The 19,594-nt window shown below is 43.3% G+C and overlaps 1 protein-coding gene across 1 annotated transcript in view; it reads left to right on the top strand.

Annotated features, from left to right (window-relative positions):
* Positions 1-96: 96 nt before the first annotated feature.
* spef2 (sperm flagellar 2) overlaps positions 97-19,594 on the top strand; it is a gene marked incomplete at its 5' end in the record, with an annotated part of 26,516 nt that continues 7,018 nt past the window's right edge. Inside the window, 26 exons of the mRNA XM_083783350.1 lie at positions 97-154; positions 492-594; positions 820-1,072; positions 1,560-1,730; positions 3,199-3,348; positions 3,878-3,957; positions 4,174-4,381; positions 5,478-5,666; positions 7,227-7,414; positions 9,382-9,544; positions 10,030-10,255; positions 10,544-10,617; positions 11,180-11,207; positions 11,363-11,397; positions 11,623-11,726; positions 12,798-13,069; positions 13,546-13,732; positions 14,023-14,186; positions 14,608-14,726; positions 15,156-15,283; positions 15,666-15,804; positions 16,777-16,914; positions 17,279-17,430; positions 18,206-18,274; positions 18,363-18,447; positions 19,023-19,085. Coding sequence (XP_083639476.1) covers positions 97-154; positions 492-594; positions 820-1,072; positions 1,560-1,730; positions 3,199-3,348; positions 3,878-3,957; positions 4,174-4,381; positions 5,478-5,666; positions 7,227-7,414; positions 9,382-9,544; positions 10,030-10,255; positions 10,544-10,617; positions 11,180-11,207; positions 11,363-11,397; positions 11,623-11,726; positions 12,798-13,069; positions 13,546-13,732; positions 14,023-14,186; positions 14,608-14,726; positions 15,156-15,283; positions 15,666-15,804; positions 16,777-16,914; positions 17,279-17,430; positions 18,206-18,274; positions 18,363-18,447; positions 19,023-19,085 — 3,546 coding nt within the window. The remainder of the gene's footprint in view (positions 155-491; positions 595-819; positions 1,073-1,559; positions 1,731-3,198; positions 3,349-3,877; positions 3,958-4,173; positions 4,382-5,477; positions 5,667-7,226; positions 7,415-9,381; positions 9,545-10,029; positions 10,256-10,543; positions 10,618-11,179; positions 11,208-11,362; positions 11,398-11,622; positions 11,727-12,797; positions 13,070-13,545; positions 13,733-14,022; positions 14,187-14,607; positions 14,727-15,155; positions 15,284-15,665; positions 15,805-16,776; positions 16,915-17,278; positions 17,431-18,205; positions 18,275-18,362; positions 18,448-19,022; positions 19,086-19,594) is intronic.

Genomic DNA, 19,594 nt, shown 5'->3' with positions numbered 1-19,594 from the left:
GTGAAAATAGTCTACATAATTGAGTTAGCTAACGACGTGGGCAGGCTACTAGCAGTGCACTGTTTGAAAGAGAAGTAACCAAAATAAGGAAAAGAAATGTCGGATATATTGTGCAGGTGGCTGAACACAGAGCTAAAGCTGTCAAAGTCGATTGGTAAGTGTGAATAGCATAGAAATGTTGGGCTATACAAATTGGATAACTAAATAGCCTAAGCTAAGCTATACGTTATTACAGTACATCGGGTTAATGCAATTGCAATTGCCAATTTGCCATACACTTTTTTACCTCTTTATAAATAAACCAAATATTCTCAGAAACCATAATCACATGGTGGTTACTGTATATTTAGCAACTTGGAATGGCAACACTAATTTAAACATGTTATGCTTATTAAGTCAGCACAGTGTTCTGAGCACACTATGTATGTGGTGTTTACTACAGACTCACTGATTGATTGACAACAACATGCTAATCATATTTGCCTTTTCAGAACCAAGTGCCTTTGCCAAGGATTTTGCCAACGGCTACCTTATTGGGGAGGTGCTGCATAAATACCAGCTACAGGATGATTTCAGTATGTTCATGAACAGCAAGTAAGTTTCTCTTTCACTTTGTAGTCTGTAATACACTGTAATACTCAGTGCTGAGGAACTCTTCACTGAAGGATCTGCTTGTAACTGAATGAGCTAGTGTACAGAATGTATTTTACTGTAACCGTCAGCTACACTGAGGAACGTACTGTAACCTGGCTGGTTTGTGATATATTCCCAATACATTCCTAACGTGCATAATAAGCTGTAAACCGTCTCTTCTCATAGCACATCCAACTCGAAAGTGAACAACTTCACCCGCATTGAGCCCACCTTACAGTTGTTGGGCGTCCCCTTCGACCTCCCTGCCGCCCAGGCTCTAATGCAGGAACAGCAGGGGGTAGCCACTCGTCTCCTCTACCAACTGTATGTGTTGTTGCAGAAGAAGAAGAAAGCAGGGATCACAGGGACGATGATGGAAACTATGCAGTCAGCTGCCACTGCCATCCTCCACAAGAAGGAGAACGAGATTTACTCTGATGTGAGAGAATAGTGTGTGTGTGTGTGTGTGTGTGTGTGTGTGTGTGTGTGTGTGTGTGTGTGTGTGTTGTGTGTGTGTGTGTGTGTGTGTGTGTGTGTGTGTGTGTGTGTGTGTGTGTGTGTGTGTGTGTGTGTGTGCGCGTGCGTGCGTGCACGCGCAAGTGTGAAGGTGATGGTGGTCAACTGATTGAATATGAAACAAGATTGGTAGACTTAAAAGATCTTGTTTTATTTATTTTACAATTTCCATTTAGGCATTTAGCAGACACTCTTATCCAGAGCGACTTACAATAAGTCTAAGTAACACTTTTCTTTGGGTTACTTAGACTTACGAACATATCTAGGTCAAGTGCTAATGGCTGAGGTGGAGTCTGTCTTCAGATTACAGTGGAGATTTGGGAGCGAGTCTACAGCTCTAACTGCAATGGGGAGTTTGTTCCACAGTTTGTTCCATGACATATGTCTGTCTGTCTCTAACTGTCTGTCAGCGGCTGCATGCGGTGGTGAGGCGTGATGCTGAGCTGAAGCTGCAGCAGATCTCTCAGCGCTACGAGGAGCGCTCCCAGCAGTGGATCAGCAGGTCTGTGACGGTCCAGCTGGCCCAGCGGCAGAAACAACTCAAAGTCGTAGAGGAGAGGAGGAAGACAGACATTGAGAAGGTACTGGAGGCCAGAGGGAGCTGCAGCACTATTACAGTATGTTTTAAAAGCGGGCGAACATCGGCTGACACATCCCCTAATCGCCCAGTATCCCCTGAAAAGATGAATTATTTTTTATCTTTTCGGGCCTTTTTGAATATCGGCCATTCGCCTGCTATCGCCGGTAGTCGCCGGGTCCCATAGACAAATAATGCACTTCCGGAAAATTCGTCTGGCTGTCGCACGCTGTTATAACGTACTGTTATCTCTGGTTTCATGTGACAGTCCAATGGTTTGACACACCACACCCCAACCAATCTTGGAACCCATTAGGTTAAAATAAATCACACTCAAAGCTGGACATAGGTGAGGCTAGCACCCCTCAATAAAAAGTCAAAACATTTTCTTTGTTTTTACCTCTGGGGCACCACCTCCTTTTTGAGTGGTGCTAGCCACTAGAAAGCAATGTGTGTCCCTATATCTACGTACGTACGTGTCCGAGCCATAGACTGTAAAAAAAAATATGGACAAAGCGTTCGCCGGGTCTGATATGGACGTAAGATGAAGCCAGTCAGTCCTTGAATTGTAAATCGCCATTTTTCTAGATCCGTTTGGGCCCAGCTGGCCATTGGCTGGCCTAGACGACGAGGCGGGACTTCCCCCCCTTCTTCTTCGTTGGTTTTTAATTTGACTCGAACGGGGGGTGGCTCCCGATCATAGACTGTAACGGTAGCCACGCCCCTCGGAACATACGCAACTTTATGGTCATTTCTTTTATAAATGGGACCATAATTTTCCAAAAAGAATATGACATGAGAAATGAGACTTTAAACTAGTGACTGGAAACAGAAAGTATTCATGACCATGTTTATTAAGGTAATACAGTCTAGGTGAAGTTGGGCCCAAATACATGGAGCTCTATGGAGCTATGGGGTTTTTTGAGCCCAATGACAGCGCCACAACAGGCCATTATATGAACTTTCAGGAAGTCCCGAATCCCGATTTCCTCAGTGGCTTCACAAAATATCTGTCTGACTGCCCCCCTGGTCCGAGCATGGAAAGCTGAAACACCTCGCCAATACCACTGGATGGCACTGTTCGCAGGGTCAAACATACACACACGCACGCACGCACGCACGCACGCACGCACGCACGCGCGCGCACACACACACACACACACACACACACACACACACACACACACACACACACACACACACACAGAAGCCAGGGAGGAGAGCTTGTACAGTACAGTACAGTACAGTACAGTAGTACAGTACAGCACGAGTACCTGTACAGCACCACTCAGTTCAGACGGGTCTGATTTTAGTGTAAAACAGGAACTACGTTTGGCTCCTCTCCTTTCTTAGTCTAGTCCGTGCTTCTGTGTTTATATCCAACAACATTACATGTTTAAGGCTGTAGTGCTGACACAGATTACTGTCTTGAGATTACCCCAAAAACAAACACTATACACAATTTATTGCAGCTCCGTGAATCTCGCCGGAGGCAGAATGAGATCGTAGCTCGTATCCAGGCCTCCATCGTCCAGATGCCCAAGCCACCTCCAAACAAGGCCCTGCACAGCCTAGAGATGAGACGGCAGCAGCAGCAATTACACAGGAAACAACAAGCCCAGGTCAGAGCCAAATAGCAAATGAGGCAACGGAAAACATAATTGGTCGTCACTAATGCTCATTATAAGATGGCACCATTTTTAAGTCTACTTACTCAGCATTTAAATGACATCAGCAATGGGGATTCCAAGCTACTGTCTCTCCCTGGAAAGATAGCATGCTGCACTAGAAGCCATTGGTCCTGCTCTAATATTTTAAAAGAAAAAAGCCAAACCTGATGATGTCACTGGATGGCAGGCTTCTGAAATGTTCATAGCCCTCCTCTTACCGGACCAAGTAAAGAGAAATGCTGAGGACCAATTATATGAAAATGGGTGGTAGAGTAACTCATGGGTGAAGTTCCAGCATTAATTGATCAGAAGGTGGTTCCTATTTTCTAATTGCACTTTTCTCAGATTTAAGCTGTTTATTAGCCTTTTCGGACATGTAGTGCTCTGTGTCCCCATCACCAGGTATATGGACTAGTCATTTATTTATAAGTCATGGAAAAAGGTACAGTTTTGACATCTATCTCTCTTGCTGTCCATGCAGAAGGTCCGGTCTGATATAGCAGAATTTGAGAAGAACAGGAAGAAACATGTTACTTCTTCTTTCGCGTCCTATTCCTCAAGGTGAGAGAAAAGTATTAAAATTAACTAAATCAACAAAGCAATAATGCAAGACCACTGATGTGTGTTGTGAAAATAATAAATCTCCCTAAAACATCTTCTATCCTTGGCTTCAACTCTAGAAGTATGGCTTCCAACGACACAACATGTGGTTCTAATATTACGGTGACATGATGAATCTACGCACGGTTAAGTATAGACCTTTGTTTTCCACTGCAGTGGTCGGTCCCTCCCTGGAGATGCTCCCCTGGGCAGCAGAAAGCAGGCCAGTAAGGCCGGTGGTGCTGAGGTGGTGCTGCAGTCCAACAGGGACTATATCCACAGGATCCGACAAAGGCTGGAGGAGGACGCCATGGCACGTCAGCAGAGAGAGAAGCGACGGCACAAATTCCTGCAGGAGCAGCTGAGGGCTCATGAAGCCCAGGAGGTGAAACATCTCACACCTCATTTTGGGAATGGCCAAGAGATTTGGGGGAATTTTGCCAATGGCCTATTATTTTGAACACTACACCCCTTTTTAAATTGTCTGTGGCCAAGACATATCTAAAATATAGATGAGAATTGATTTCTGGTGTCCAGAATATGTTTTAAATATGCTTTTCTGGGGGAGTGGTGCGCAAGTGGTTGACCGATTAGTGCGTCAACCTCAACGTTGACACCTCGCCGGCTTGATTTTGATTATACATGTCTTTCCATATCTCTACCCTCAGCTTGCTGTCACTTAACACTCTCTTGTATAAATTAAGAACAGACATTTATGTATGTGTTGTGTATAGAGCGTCGCAGTCCCGTCCCCTTTCATGACGACGACTGGCCCAGGAAATAATTCCCCATGCATTTTTCCCATAGACATTTCAAAAAGTATTTATTTAAAGATCTGTAAGCCTCGAACAAAGCCAACTCTGATCGTGACAAACCGTGACAACAAACACAATATTTTGGGCCGAACAAATAATTAGAAAAAATTAAAAAAGTTTACAACACTTTTTTTGTTGTTTTTCTTCTTTGTAATTATTTGTTCGGCCCAAAATATTGTGTTTGTTGTCATGATTTGTCACGATCCGAGTTGGCTTTGTCCACGGCTTTAAAGGCCTTTAAATAAATACTTTTTGAAATGTCTATGAGAAAAATGAATGGTGAATTATTTCCTGGGCCAGGTGTCGTCATGAAAGGGGGCGGGACTGCGACGCTCTACGAAATGGCATTTATGTAGGTGTGGGCCGCCGTTCTTCTACAAATGTCTTTTTCACAGATCTGAACAATATCTGCCTCCTGCTGACTTTGAGAGCAGTACATCAGCTATTTCACATAGAGTGCCTTCCCTTTGATTAATCGTGAGGTGTGCACAGGCTCTTGTCTCTTGTGTCAAGATTAACTTATTGACAAATAATCGCAATAGTGTGCTGAAATATACATTTCATTGTACAGTACAGGACAGGTATGCCACTATCTTCTGCACATGACCTCCCACAATAAATTCAAATGTTTGACATCTGCACACAATAATGTCCTCCTCCCTGTAGGAGGCACTGCGTGAGGAGCAGCTGGTGGAGCGCCTGACACGCCAGTCTCAGCAGGAGCGGCGCCTGGCCGTGCAGCTCCTCCAGATGCGCACGCAGAAGGAGGCCATCCGGCAGAACCGCGTGGTCCGAGAGCGACAGTACCAGCAGCAAAGGGAGAGAGACTTCCAGGAAGTTCTGGAAAGGGAGGCGGTGAGATTGGAACAGCCCAGGAATCAAACACTTTAAACTGTCTCTAGTCACCCCAGCAGTATGTCTGTATCTGTGGTAGAACAGACTGGAAGACAACTAGAAATTATGTTGATTCTAGTCACGTACTGTAGTTTGTGTAAGTGATAGAATGTTTGGTGTCATAGAGAGAAAGTGAGATGGAAAGAGAGGAGAGGAGCACAGAGGTCCAGACGATGAGGTACACTCTAGTGAACTTCTTCCTTCCAGTGCTCACGCCCTCACACCAGTGAGTCAGATAGTTGGTAGGAGAAGGAGACAATAGGATGAGGAATGGTTGTGGACGGTAGTACCAGCTATATGTCTGTGCTAGTCATGTCGTAGTACTGAATACCGGATGACTCGCCCCGGTGCTTGCCCGTTTTTCCTCCCGGAATTGTCACCAGTGAGGGGGAAAAATATAAAAAGATACTCCTGTAGAAAGGCTATATTATTTTACTTATATTGACCCTATAAACAATTTAGTATTATTTAGTATATGTAAGGTTTTGCACACTCAAATGGTACCTCGTCAGATAATCCCCACATAGCCTACAACAACTTCTGTGAACAGACTTCAATGTAGTAGCTTTTCATAAATTATATTTGTACTTTGGCTGTCTGCTGTCATGAAAGTTTATAGTTAGAGAAATTCAGCCGTCTGCTGTCCAGCCTCTCCCACCCCTCATTGGGGAAAATTATGGGAGGAAAACAGAAACGGGGCGAGTCATCTTGTTACCGTAGTACTGCCACGGTCTCAGTATCAGAACTATTGGGTCAGTAATTGTATTTCAGCCAGACAACTCACGAATAGATTTAACCAATATTTATTGTAGAATGAGAATACGAGTGTGCATATGATATTGACTTGGCGTTCGGCTCTGCTGCATTTTCTCCCTGCTCGGCACAATCAAACACCATCATTAAACATTAAGAGCAGGGAGATAGATATACAATAAAACCCCCCATGGGGAACATAAATAACAGAGCCCACCGGTGGTGCTGGGGTGGTGGTGCAAACATCACATAACAACCGGGAACCATAGCAGAAGGAAGGCAGGAAGAGCATGCAGACTAGTGAGCTTAAGTAGCCCGCCCAATTGGTCAGCTGACTGCCATATCAGCGAATGACGTGTGGCACTTGCACACACTTATACACCCACATAGAAATTCAGCATGTTAACCCCTTGAGAATAGAATGTGCCTTTGAGCACGGCATGAACAGTCGAGTATGACTGACTGAACTAACTCCGCAGGCTACGTCTCATTTACATATTGTATATGATTATGTGTGTGTGTGTGTGTGTGTGTGTGTGTGTTTAATGAAGCCATGGATGCAAATCACGCTACTATGCTAGTATCAACAGCATAGCTCAACCTCTATATTTCCATCCATGCCTTTCTTCATCTGTACTTGATAACGTATACCACGTGTAAGATTGTTGACAAAATAACAAGATCACCCATTGACAGAACTGATAGATAGAACTTGATGTCCATGCTTGTTCCACTTATTCCAAGTCTATGGCTGACACCTTGTTCTAGGCTTTGGCTCAGCAAGCAAAGCTGGACTGTGCCGAGGAGATCAGAAAGGAGACGGAGCTGCATGACAGGCTCGCTGCTGAGCGTGCTCAGAACAAATACAGGAAGCACTTTAAAAGCTGCCGGGAGGTTCTGGAGCAGATAGTGGACCTGGCCACCAAGGCTGGGGAATACCGGCTGCTCACTGGGAAGTACGTTCCACTCTCTCACACATGTGATTCCCTTTGAGCACCGAAAATATCCGATCTACAAGCTGCCACGTGCTGTGAGCTAGTCGATCGACTATTTTTGGTGCGAGACGTGATGGGCAAAATAAATCAGGCTTGACATTCTGAGAATTCTGAAATTCTATGTAACTGTGTCAGTTATTATAGGCAATGTACTGTGTATAGTATTTATGGTTAAAGACAGATCAAGATCAAGCCCAGAAGAACAATAGCGTATTTATATCTTGAGATACAGTATTTGTTTCCTTTCATAGAGGCTGGGTATGTGACATGATTGATACAACCTACAGCACTGGTTCTCGACTTATGGTTTGTGTACCCCAGGGATCCTTGGGGGGGTTCAGGGGGTCGTAAAATGATTGGTACTGAGTTTGGGAATGAAATGTACCCTTACGGTTCTGGTCCCTGCAGACTGCGGCGTCTTTCGATCCATTTCAAACTGGGGATCCTTGAAAATAAAAGGTTTTTTCTCTTTCTCTCTTTTTCCTTATACCTGTCTATTCTTTCCATGGTAATTAAGAACGTTTAAATGTAATCTTTGAGCAGTATTGTCAAACAGACGTTTGTCTATGTAGTACAGTGCATTGACTAGTCACTTTAAATAAACATATTAAATAAATATTGATATTGATATATAATATGATGTGTACTCTTGACTAAAGGTCAAATAAAAATTAGAGAAATTCACCTTTCTGTCTGCTTCTTCTGGCCAAAGGCTTCTTTATCACAGATTGTATCAACTGTATAAATGCTTTATACAGTAAATCTTTATACATGACATGAATGTACAGTATAAGGTAGGAGGGAGAGTAACTATTTCCTGGAGCTTCAGCATTATATTGAAACATTTCATTAGGAAGTAGATACAGTTACGGCTGGACAACATATTTATTATATTGTTATTGAGAATAGATATCATTTTAGATTTCATTAAGATATTGTTTTGGGCAGGAAATACGGTCATGACATTCAGCAAATGGTCTGGCCAGCTGGGAATCAAAACGTGGACTTGCTGAGCCCATGTGGTATGCTTGCTGACCATTCATTTATCGGGTTACCTCTTCCTGGTTTTAATCACTTAAATCCACTCTTATACTTTCAAAATGTAGCGAAAAATAGTGAAAATAGCGAATCTAGATGCTCGCAAGGCATCACAATGTGATGGAGTGTGAGCTTGTAGATCTGCTATCTTTGAAAATGTTTTTTGACTGAAAAATCACACCTGTGTGAAGTGAGGGGCACTCTTAACATCATCTCATTCTGGCCAATCACAATTTGCATCCTCACTTTTGTCTTCAATGTTTGTGTTTACACAAACCCGGAAAGCTGGGCATTATCAAAAATGTTCTTATCGTCACAATATGATATTAACATTATATTGATATCGGAAACATATTAGGTACATCACATCCTTCTTTAGAAACACTCTTTGTTTTTTGATATAGGTTACATACACAGGTTCGATTCACTTGAGATCAAACCACCGCAAAACCCAACTGGAATGTATTTTGGAGAGGTGCAGCGGCTACTATGCACAGCTTTGTGTGTATGTCCGTTTAAGCACGGAATGTGTTTGTGGCACGGAATGTGATTATTTGATTGGCTGATGTATGATGACGTTCTCATCATCATACATCATCGTCATGATGAAAGGCACCGCTCACTTCACACAAGTGTGATTTTTACTATTTTCTATTTACGATTTTCTATTTTATTTTTACTATATTTTCTATTTTACTTTCTCTTACTTGAAGCTTTCAAATTAGTTTAATAACTTCAGTTTGTATGTCTGGTAGGGTTAACCAAGCGTTGCAAATCAGTGAGAACAAAATCTAGGTAAAATAGTTTTCTAGTTCTTGTCTGCTTTCCCTGCTTCATTTAAAGTTACTGAATTTCATCCTCTGTCCCGTTGTTTCTCATACTGTGTCCAGTCTGATCCCTGTGAAGTTGATGAGCGAATGGAAGGCGTTGTTCCTCAGTGGTCTGTCTCTGTATGAAGACGAGCAGTCTGCATATGAACCTTCTGCCCCACCAGACCCTGTAGAACTGCAGCGACAGGAGCTACTGAACAACCAAGCCTATGACGAGTACACTGTGAGTTGGTATCGGCATGTCTGTGCACATGCCAGGTTGTGTGTGTGTGTGTGTGTGTGTGTGCGTGCGTGCATGTGTGTATTGTCCCCATTAACTCTGACATGACATAATGATCCAAGTTTAGAAACAGGCCAGGTCAGATGTGAAAGTGGATAATGGAAATGTAGCTTCCTTTGTGATTGTGCACAGTAAAATTGTGTGTTGAGTTTTCATTCTCTAAGGGTGTACAGATGGTTTCATTAGTACACTCTGAGTTACAAACCGATAAATGAACACTATATTTTACTGTTTGATTTGTCTCATAAAGCTAAATATTATTGTTACAGTCCTAAAAGGGCACGAATGTTCACACAAGGAAAATGGACAGCTCAGCAAATGACAATTCTGCTGAGTCGTCTCTTCTGCCAGGTGACTGTTTTATCCTTCCTTCCCTGCTCTTTTCCCTCCCCTTCTACCCCTTTCCACCGTTATCTGGTGGGTGTCAGAACATGGTTGGTGAGTGGTCCTGGCCAGAGGAAACAGGGGAGGTCAAGGACACTCCGGGCAACAACAGAATTCTGGGACACATAGTCCAGCGGTTCAGGAGTATTGTCTGTCCCCCCACCACCCAGACTCCTCCCCCTCTTTCCTTCCCACATTTCACCCTCAAGGCATGTGTCCTTGGCAAGGCCTTCTCTGGAAAGACCACTTGTCTGGCCAAGATTGCCCAAGGTACAGTATGTACCTATGCTCTTAACCACACACGCACACGCACACGCACACGCACTCGCACATGCACACACACACACACACACACACACACACACACACACACAGCCAGGGGACAGGGCATATAAAATCATTAATGTCTAATGTGAGTGTCATCATATGTAACGCAACGTAATGTAATGTAATGTAATGTAACGTAATGTAATGTAACGCGCGTGTGTGTGTGTGTGTGTGTGTGTGTGTGCGTGCGTTTGTGCGCGCCTATTGCATCGTGATTCCTGTCCTCCTCAGTGCATGGGATCCATGTGCTGTCTGCTAACACACTTATCCAGGAGGCTCTGGCATCTTTCCACAATGGAGAGGAGGTTTGTCTTGCAACACCATTAGGTTTTTGGGCAGTCTAATCTAATCTATTGTCTTGTCCAGTGTGCTATAAATATTTGTATAAGGATGAGGGTTGCACAAAGAAAAACTTAGTTTACATCATTTAATTATGCCATTCCACAGACAGTATACATATATCTCCAACATTTTCTTGATTTCTAGGATCCCTAAATTGACGGCAAAATACAATTTGCATTTTGGCTCTCTCTGGCGTTATTGTGTAAGAAAAAGGAAGGGTTCGCAACTCGCTTTCAATGCTCCATATACTTTAATAAATTGGTAACACTTCATAATAATGACTTTTTCTGCTTATTAAAGTTTATGGAGCATTCAAAGTGAGTTGCGTACCGTTCCTTTTTCTTTATGATTTTGTCTGCCTTTGCAGTTTGTTTATTGTGTTTTAGGGCTATTGTGCTCTTTTTATGTAATGTCATCAAATAATCAATCAATCAATCTGTGTAACACATTTTAAGTCATGCGCAGTCCACTCTTTTCTCACTTAAATCCCTTGTTTTCTCCTTTCCTTTGTTACAATATATCAAGGTTTCAAACAGCATTGAGCTGCATTCAAGTAAGTACATACTAGCACAACAGGCTGCCGAGATAACATGCATAAAGTAATCTTCCACAACCCTGCAATCAGACAAGAATTACACACGCAGTGAATCTATTCCATTCTACGGTATTCTAGGTATAATAAATGAGTGATTTTGATCTATTTTTCAGGTATAGACAATCAGAATGAAACAAAAAAGAGGAAGGTTAGTTCTGTCATACATCATAAACGTACATATTCACTATTTTCAGTGACCTCATCTAACATACATTAATTATATTTATATAACACTAAATCAAATCAAATAGTTAAATACATCAATGGAGATATGATAAATGAAAGTTACAGAGGTTATTTGGAAATGTTATGTTTATGACTGTATGTCGCTGAAACCTGTAACCTAATTATTTGATTGATTGCTCCCTCGTAGCTGTCTTTGCGGGCCCTGTGTGGAGAAGCTACAGACAAGGTCCTGAGGGATGGTAAAGCCATCCCTGATGAGATACTAGTGGACGTCATGGTGGAGGCCATCAAGTGAGGATCATAACTTGTCAAACATAATTTAAGGTTCAAGGTTTCTTTATTGTTAAATCTTGTGTACGGATATAAAAGAGTACCATTCTTTTTTTCTCCACACAATAATATATTCAGTGTTACCGGTAGTCAATAGATGAACCATTGTGCTCTATTTCTTTACTATTGCCTATCATTTTCTCTGAACACAGACTGCATCTCCCCTCTAACAACAAATATCACTAAATTGTATATCAAGTGGTACCCTCGGATTCAATTCAGACCAGAGCTAAATACTAGGATTAGCACATTGTATTTCAGGGGGCACCCAGAGTTGAACTGGGGGACCTCTTAATATGCAGTCAAATGCTCTACCACTGAGCTATACCCCCACTAGTAAAGGCTAGTCTCCATACATTACAACATGTATCCTTTCCATGAACCCCCAGTTGAAATTGTTGTTCAAGGAGTTTTATATATTAATTAAACATTTTAGTGATTCCATACCGTACAGGTACAGAACAAATTGTGTTACCTACAGTAGGTCATGATATCTGCAGTTACTGCTCAAATGACCTTGCTTTGGTATTCTGCTGCATTGTTTCTCAGTTCCCCCACTAAGAAGGTTCTGTAGCAGACTGGTCCAGTCAGATCCCACTTATTGTTGTCACACAACCTTAATTGTATAATATTGCAGATTACATTACTACTGTGTAATGTATTTTAGATAGAAGAAATATTCTTAATAAATAACAAATATTCATTAATGAATTACATTTAAAATTCCAACATGGTCAATAATCATCTCCTTAACCTATGTTAAGGTGTGGATTTGCTAAGTAGAAATAAAACAAGGAGTTACCTTGTTGAATTGTGTCATTAGGGAAGTGTATTGTCCATCATTTCATTTGTCCATATAATTGAACCCTGTGTTCAATGATGAGCTACATCTGAATGAATGAATGAATAGTTTATTTCAATCTTTTTCAGTGAGACATATATATTATATATAAAATATATATCTTTTAACATGATCAGGCAGAAGCTTATAGCTCATGAATGCCTTATTAATCTGGCTGACTAAAATATCAGTTCTCTGTCTTCCAGGCGGGTCCCAGCTCATTCAGGCTGGATTCTGGACGGGTTCCCAGTGGACATCGACCAGGCCCGCCTGCTGGAGAGTGCCCTGGGCGGGTCAGCAGTCATCGCGGATGGAGCTGCAGAGCAGAGGAGAGGCAGGACCAACCTGGCCATCGTACCTGGTGACCCTAAAGAGCCCCCGCCCCCATGCCCGGTGCTGGACCTGGCTCTGCTTTTGGATGTTTCTGACACCTGCGTCCTCCACCGTGCTGCCAAACATGCTGGTAATAGATCTCTTAGAGGCCAACTCGAGAGTCAAATGTTCCCTCACAAAACATGATCAATTCTGTGTTTACTTTTAAAGTCCATATTTGTATGCATGTATGTGCATGTGTTTGCACATTTATGAGCGTTGCACATAATTATGGTACATGCACTGAGCAAGTTCAGTCAGAAAAGCTCAGTTGCTGTTGGCCGATCAGTGGTCAGTCACATACTCACTTCATAATAGAGAACTCTGTTTAAATGGGAAATTTGAATGACTCATTCCTTGCTTGCTGTTTACTGACGGTCCATTATTGAATCCCCTATTGATAGATAGGGGACATGTACACAGTATGTGCTGCCTCAGAGTACCTAAAAGAAAGTGGATATGAACGTGTTGTATGTTATGACAGTGTTACTTTCTGGCACTCTTCTGCCACAGTGACAGTGGCAGAGCTGTCTTGACTGAAGTTTATTCTTTTGTACATCTGTGAAGGTGTTGAGGAGAGTGTGCCACGTGGCGGGCAGGACGGGTCTCCTCCAGACTCAAACCAGAATGCTGTAGCTGCCACCGCCCCTGTGACTGACCCTTCTGGTCCTGTTACTACGACTGCTGCTTCTGACACCACTTCCAATGTCCTTCCCTCTGATGAGGGTCTGGGGAAAGGACAAGTACAACACAGGTAATTCATGGAGGGAGAGATATCCTCTGTCTTTATGTTGTAATAATATTATAGACCTTAAATTCAGTTGCCTTACCAGCACCATGGTAAGGATGAAACATAGATACAGGTAAATACAAAAAAAAGGGTAAGAATATAATAGAAAAGAGACTATAAGATGACTTAACATCTGGCCTGTCCAGGGCTACTCAGGTGAGCACATTTGCATTCAATCACCAAGAAAAACACAATGGGTTCTCTATCTTCTCGTCTCACCTTCTCTGTTCTCTGGTTCCCTTTTGCTTGTGTAGGATCACTGCATTCCAGGACACCTGGTCCAAACTGGAGAAGTGGTTTGGCAGGAAGCAGGGAATTCTGGTCCGTCTGGAGGCAGACGTGGATGAGGTGGAGCTTTACAGAAGCATGGAGTCTGTTCTGCAGGAGACCATGAGGAAAACACAGAAACCTATCATAGGTACAGTAGGTACACATACTGTACATAAATAGTGGAGATAGACAGTCAGACTCATACATACAGTCCTCTCCTCTCCTCTCCTCTCCTCTCCTCTCCTCTCCTCTCCTCTCCTCTCCTCTCCTCTCCTCTCCTCTCCTCTCCTCTCCTCTCCTCTCCTCTCCTCTCCTCTCCTCTCCTCTCCTCTCCTCTCCTCTCCTCTCCTCTCCTCTCCTCTCCTCTCCTCTCCTGATAAATGTAATTATAGAGAATGAGAGTCTACATTCCAGTGCAGTATATATATCACTATAATTCGTCTAGATATGCATGCAATATTAGTTTGTTGTTCAAACAGAATCATTTTATAATTACAGTAATCATTCTCTCAAGAGTCTGTTCAAGGGAGATGTCATCATGTAATCAGTCTTTCTCCCCTCTTAACCAGATTCCAAGAGGACATCTATCTGCTCTGACTCTCATGAAGCTCCCAGAAGCCCATCTGAATGTGGCCCTCCCCGGCCAGGCTCGGCTAACTGGGTCTACGTGGATGAGCCCTTGCCTCCGGTAGGCTGCAAATATACTTTATGTTCATGTGCTGGAGATAATGCAATGATTACTGTTATGGAGTTTTTAACTACATAACAGTAGATGGAGTGGTTTAGGTGACCACCAGGAGGCCTTCTAACCCATTTAGCGCGTGCATGCGTGTATTCATTAACGGTTTCTCTGAGCTTTATGACATTTTTACATTGTTGGTCACAATTATGCTCTGATTAGAAGCTGTCCCCATTGGACCTATATTTTGTGTCATTTGTACTTCTGAGAGTATACAAATTGTACACTCTGAGTTAAATTAACAATGAGAACTTTACAGTGCATAATATCCATTACTCCTTTCATCAACACCTCACCATCTCACCACCTTTTTATTGCCTCATCTTGTCTCCTCTCTCTTCCCAACCCCCCTCCCTCCTCCTCCCCGCCTGTCTTCAGGAGATGGCAGAGTACCTGTCTCCTTACTGGGACACAGTGTGTGAGTCATACGTGAGCAACATCAAGGCCGCCATGCACAACCTGCGCTCTGAGCACATCCTTATCATCCACCACCTGTTCAACATCAGGTTGGGTGTTTGTTCCGCATTTTTATGGGTCCCTTCATAAATTAGATGTTTAAATAGTGGTGAGAATAGCCAATGTACAAGCTCACAACACGGTGCAATGCACTGTGAGCTTGTAGATCTGCTATTTTTACTAGTTTGGGTAATTCTTTTCCATTGGGAATGTCTACACTCTACAGCCTGCTTCCATTATACTTTATACCATTATACTTCCACTAGCTACAGTTTGCCTCTTCCTGAATGCCTTTTAACTAGATTCATGGGATGGGAAATAAATAAATAATACATGGCTTTGGGATATTGGAGGGATTCATGTAACTTGGCCTGAGTGGACATTGTTGTGTCATTCAAATGATTGAGTCCATGTGAAACATTGTCTCCGTAGAGAGGAATATAAACATTACCTTGGGCGTCCTGACCTGAAGCAGGAGTTTGTATCTCACTGGCAGAAGGACTACAACAGTGTCCCTGATGACATGAGAGACGACCATGACACCAAGGCAGAGCTGCATCAGAGGCTAGACGTAAGAATCACTTACAATTGGGGCGAACCATTATAGGAGGAAATTATAGGAGGAGACTCGGGATACAGGCAAGGTACACAGCAAGAAGTTTTATTGTTGCTGAGGAGCCACATATATATTGCTTCAGGTAGTGTGACAGGATGGTTCTCCGATGTGGCTGTCCTTAGTTCACCGGGTCCTTAGTTCACCTTAGTTCAGACAGGCTTTGTCCGTTCTTTGTGTGTGTGTGTGTGTGTGTGTGTGTGTGTGTGTGTGTGTGTTCAAGCATATGTGCGTGCACGTGCGCGGGCACATTTGGTGCAAATGTGCACGTTGTTTGCTGTCTGGGATTAAATTAATTGTATATAAATGAGTAGGTTGAAACCAGCCATAACCAGTTTCAACTAGTATAGCAGTGTGCAATGATAATGGATCAATACAATAGGCCCTATTGCAGTGTGTGACACATATGGATATTTGTGCATCAGACATACAATATAAAACATCCGATATATAAATACATACAAGACATATCCTGATATAAATTTCCTATACCATATAAAGTACAGTTACAGTAAGCTCTGAGTCTGATGCCTGACATTGAGTTCCGGTTCGACTTCCAGGCCAGGTGGACCATTTGCTGCATGTCACTCCCCTAATCTCTCTCTACTGTACTATGAATTAAGGCAGAAAAGCTTGAGAAATATAACTACAAACTTCATACTGGGCTTAAGAATGAAGAATAGAATATAATTAAATATTGAACCATATTCATGCATTTGTTTATAATATCATACTAGTATTACACTACGTCAAACACTAATTCATGCCGGTAGCTTAGCTGGTACAGGAACTAATGCGAGGGGAGAGGAGGAGGGTTAAAAGCCTCAATTCCAAAGGAACACACCCCACAGCGCATGAATTACACTTACACACTGTGTCTGTCTGTCTGTGTGTGTGTGTGTGTGTGTGTGTGTGTGTGTGTGTGTGTAGGACCTGCTTGAGCGCCTATGGGACATCTGTGACAAGCGTCGGGAGAAGACAGACCAGGAGAAGGATGCTCTCAGGGGAGACGGCTGGTTGGACGACCACACCGCCATTCTCATCAATCACTACTCCTCACTCATGCAGGTTGTCTGTCTGTCTGTCTGTCTGTCTGTCTGTCTGTCTGTCTGTCTGTCTGTCTGTCTGTCTGTCTGTCTGTCTGTCTGTCTGTCTGTCTGTCTGTCTGTCTGTCTGTCTGTCTGTCTGTCTGTCTGTCTGTCTGTCTGTCTGTCTGTCTGTCTGTCTGTCTGTCTGTCTGTCTGTCTGTCTGTCTTTCTGTCTGTCTGTCTGTCTGTCTGTCTGTCTGTCTGCCTGCCTGCCTGCCTGCCTGCCTGCCTGCCTGCCTGCCTGCCTGCCTGTCTGTCTGCCTGTCTGTCTGTCTGTCTGTCTGTCTGTCTGTCTGTCTGTCTGTCTGTCTGTCTGTCTGACTGACTTTGGACTCTCCGTACAGACGGAGGTGGACCGCTTCCAGGACACACTGGGCATTCTCAGGGACTACTATCTGGCCATGTACAGACAGGCTTTGACTGAAGTACCCTCACAATTCAGCTGCCTCCCCCTGCTGGACATCACAGACACTCAGGAGACACCACAGGAGGAGAGGTAAGGAACACAACAGCAACAGTAGAGGGCAAAGGAACTTTCACTTTTCACAAAATGCAAGTCTATGCATTTGATGTATGTGTTTGTGTTTTTTGCCTTGCTTGCTGTAAATCAGTTTAATTTGTAAGTCGCTCTATATCCTGCTCATTGTGGAGCATAGCTATATCTCATGATCTCACCGTAAACACATGCATCAGAGCATGTTCATTTCCATTTTTTCATGGATGCCTTGCAGCGTCCTTCGCCGACGCGCTGACGGTTCAAAGTTTCCCAGACGGCCGAAGGTTGGTCATGGCCAGTCGCGCGGCGTTCTTCTGGGGGTGATGCCTCTCTCTGTCCATCAGGTTGTCTGGCTGCCCAAGCTGTTCCTGGTAACAGATGGTGTGGTCTCCAGTTCTGCAGTGGCATCCAGAAGCTGCTTCTGGACCTGAGCCGTTTCTGGGGGGCAAAGTGTTTGTGAAGTGAGCACCGGTTGTCATGGGCCTGCTTTGTGCGCTCAGCTTTGGCGGTGAACAGCTCTGTGGATGTCAGGGGGGGGCGATGCCAGAGAGGGTGTAGAGGCAGGGTATGGGGGTTGTTTTGATGCACCCAGTCACTATCCTGCAGGTCTTGTTGAGGATAGGGTCTAGTCTGCGTGGTGGCTTGATTTATATCATGCTGGGCAGGCATATTCATTTCATATTGAGATATTCCTGAGATTGCATTCGTGCATCATGTTGTATTGTACTGTGTTTTCACTGATTATGTATCTGTCAAATGAACCTTCTCCCTCCAGCACAGGGCGAGTTACCAACAGTGCCTCTGGTCAAAGAGACGATGAGGAGGAAAAGAGGAAAACTAGAGTGTAAGAGACAATGGACACTTTTTTATTCAATACAGTCTGGTCTTTCCTGTCTTGTCTTTGTTCATTTGTTTGTCACCCTCTCCTCCAGAGTTCCCCTCATCGCCAGACGTCCTCCTTCTCCTGAAGTCAACACCAAGCAGAAAGGCTTGCAGCAGCCAGAGGTTGTTGACACGGTCAGTTCCAACTTGGGTTGGTTTGGTCAAAACATTTAAGTTCCTTCCCTTTAGTAGGCTGACATCCAAATGTTAAAAACAGGTGAACTTTAAGTTGTTGTTATGTCGTTTTCAAAACTAGCGGATGAGGTCAAAACGTTGTTTTGTGATCTTGTAGATGGGCCGTTTCTGCAATTTTTGGAAAATGTAAAAAATATAATAATAATGCGTAAGTGGTTAATTTAGGGAGCACAGCTGTAAACGTTTGTACAGGTCACACTTAAGGTAGGAAACATATTAAATACCAGTTTAGTCCAATGGTTATAAACCCTCCAATCCAATATCAAACTCCCTTAAACCCCCAACAGCACTCAGTGCCCAGTGCTTCCAGCGCCCATGTTATCTGAACTTTTTAGAGCTGCTGAAAATATGTGACATTTTTAGAAATGTAAGATAATCAGTATATAGCCTGTAGATCTATTTTTGCTATTTTGTAAAATAATAATAATAAATATTAATATTGTTAAATGGACTGAAAATGATTGAAAATGGTTAACGTTTGTTGTACCGTCTTCCTGCATGCTTTTCTTCTCCAGCCACCTGAGGAGAAACTGATCTCCAACATCTATCAGGCAGCGGTCACAGCCATAACTAACTTGGTAATGTGTGTGTGTGTGTGTGTGTGTGTGTGTGTGTGTGTGTGTGTGTGTGTGTGTGACTGTGTGTGTGTGTGTGTGTGTGTGTGTGTGTGTGACTGTGTGTGTGTGTGTGTGTGTGTGTGTGTGTGTGTGTGTGTGTGTGTGTGTGTGTGTGTGTGTGTGTGTGTGTGTGCATGTGCGTGTGCGTGTGCGCGCGCATGAGAAAGAGAGCACTGGATAAGTGTGTGTGCCCTATAATGGGACATATTATTATCCGGTCTGCGTGAAGTGTTGAGAATATTATATTATGAAGATTCAGGCAGAAGAACAGCATACAGATCATAGTGTAGGAACAAGCCTCCTGGCCTGTTCCGGCAGCCGACAGCCCCTCGCCTCGGGGCACAAGCCTCCCTAAAATGTCATATGGGACACCTCTGAGTTTAAACCTCTATGTTTCAAATACAATTAGAACAGAAATGATTTAAAACAGGTTGGCATTCTAAAATAATATCCATCACAGCGTGCACGTG

The sequence above is a fragment of the Protomyctophum parallelum genome (assembly GCF_964188405.1).
Source record: "Protomyctophum parallelum genome assembly, chromosome: 15".
NCBI classification, from domain to species: domain Eukaryota; kingdom Metazoa; phylum Chordata; class Actinopteri; order Myctophiformes; family Myctophidae; genus Protomyctophum; species Protomyctophum parallelum.
The sequence above is the reverse complement of the archived record's forward strand: the minus strand, read 5'-3'. Positions and strand labels throughout refer to the sequence as shown.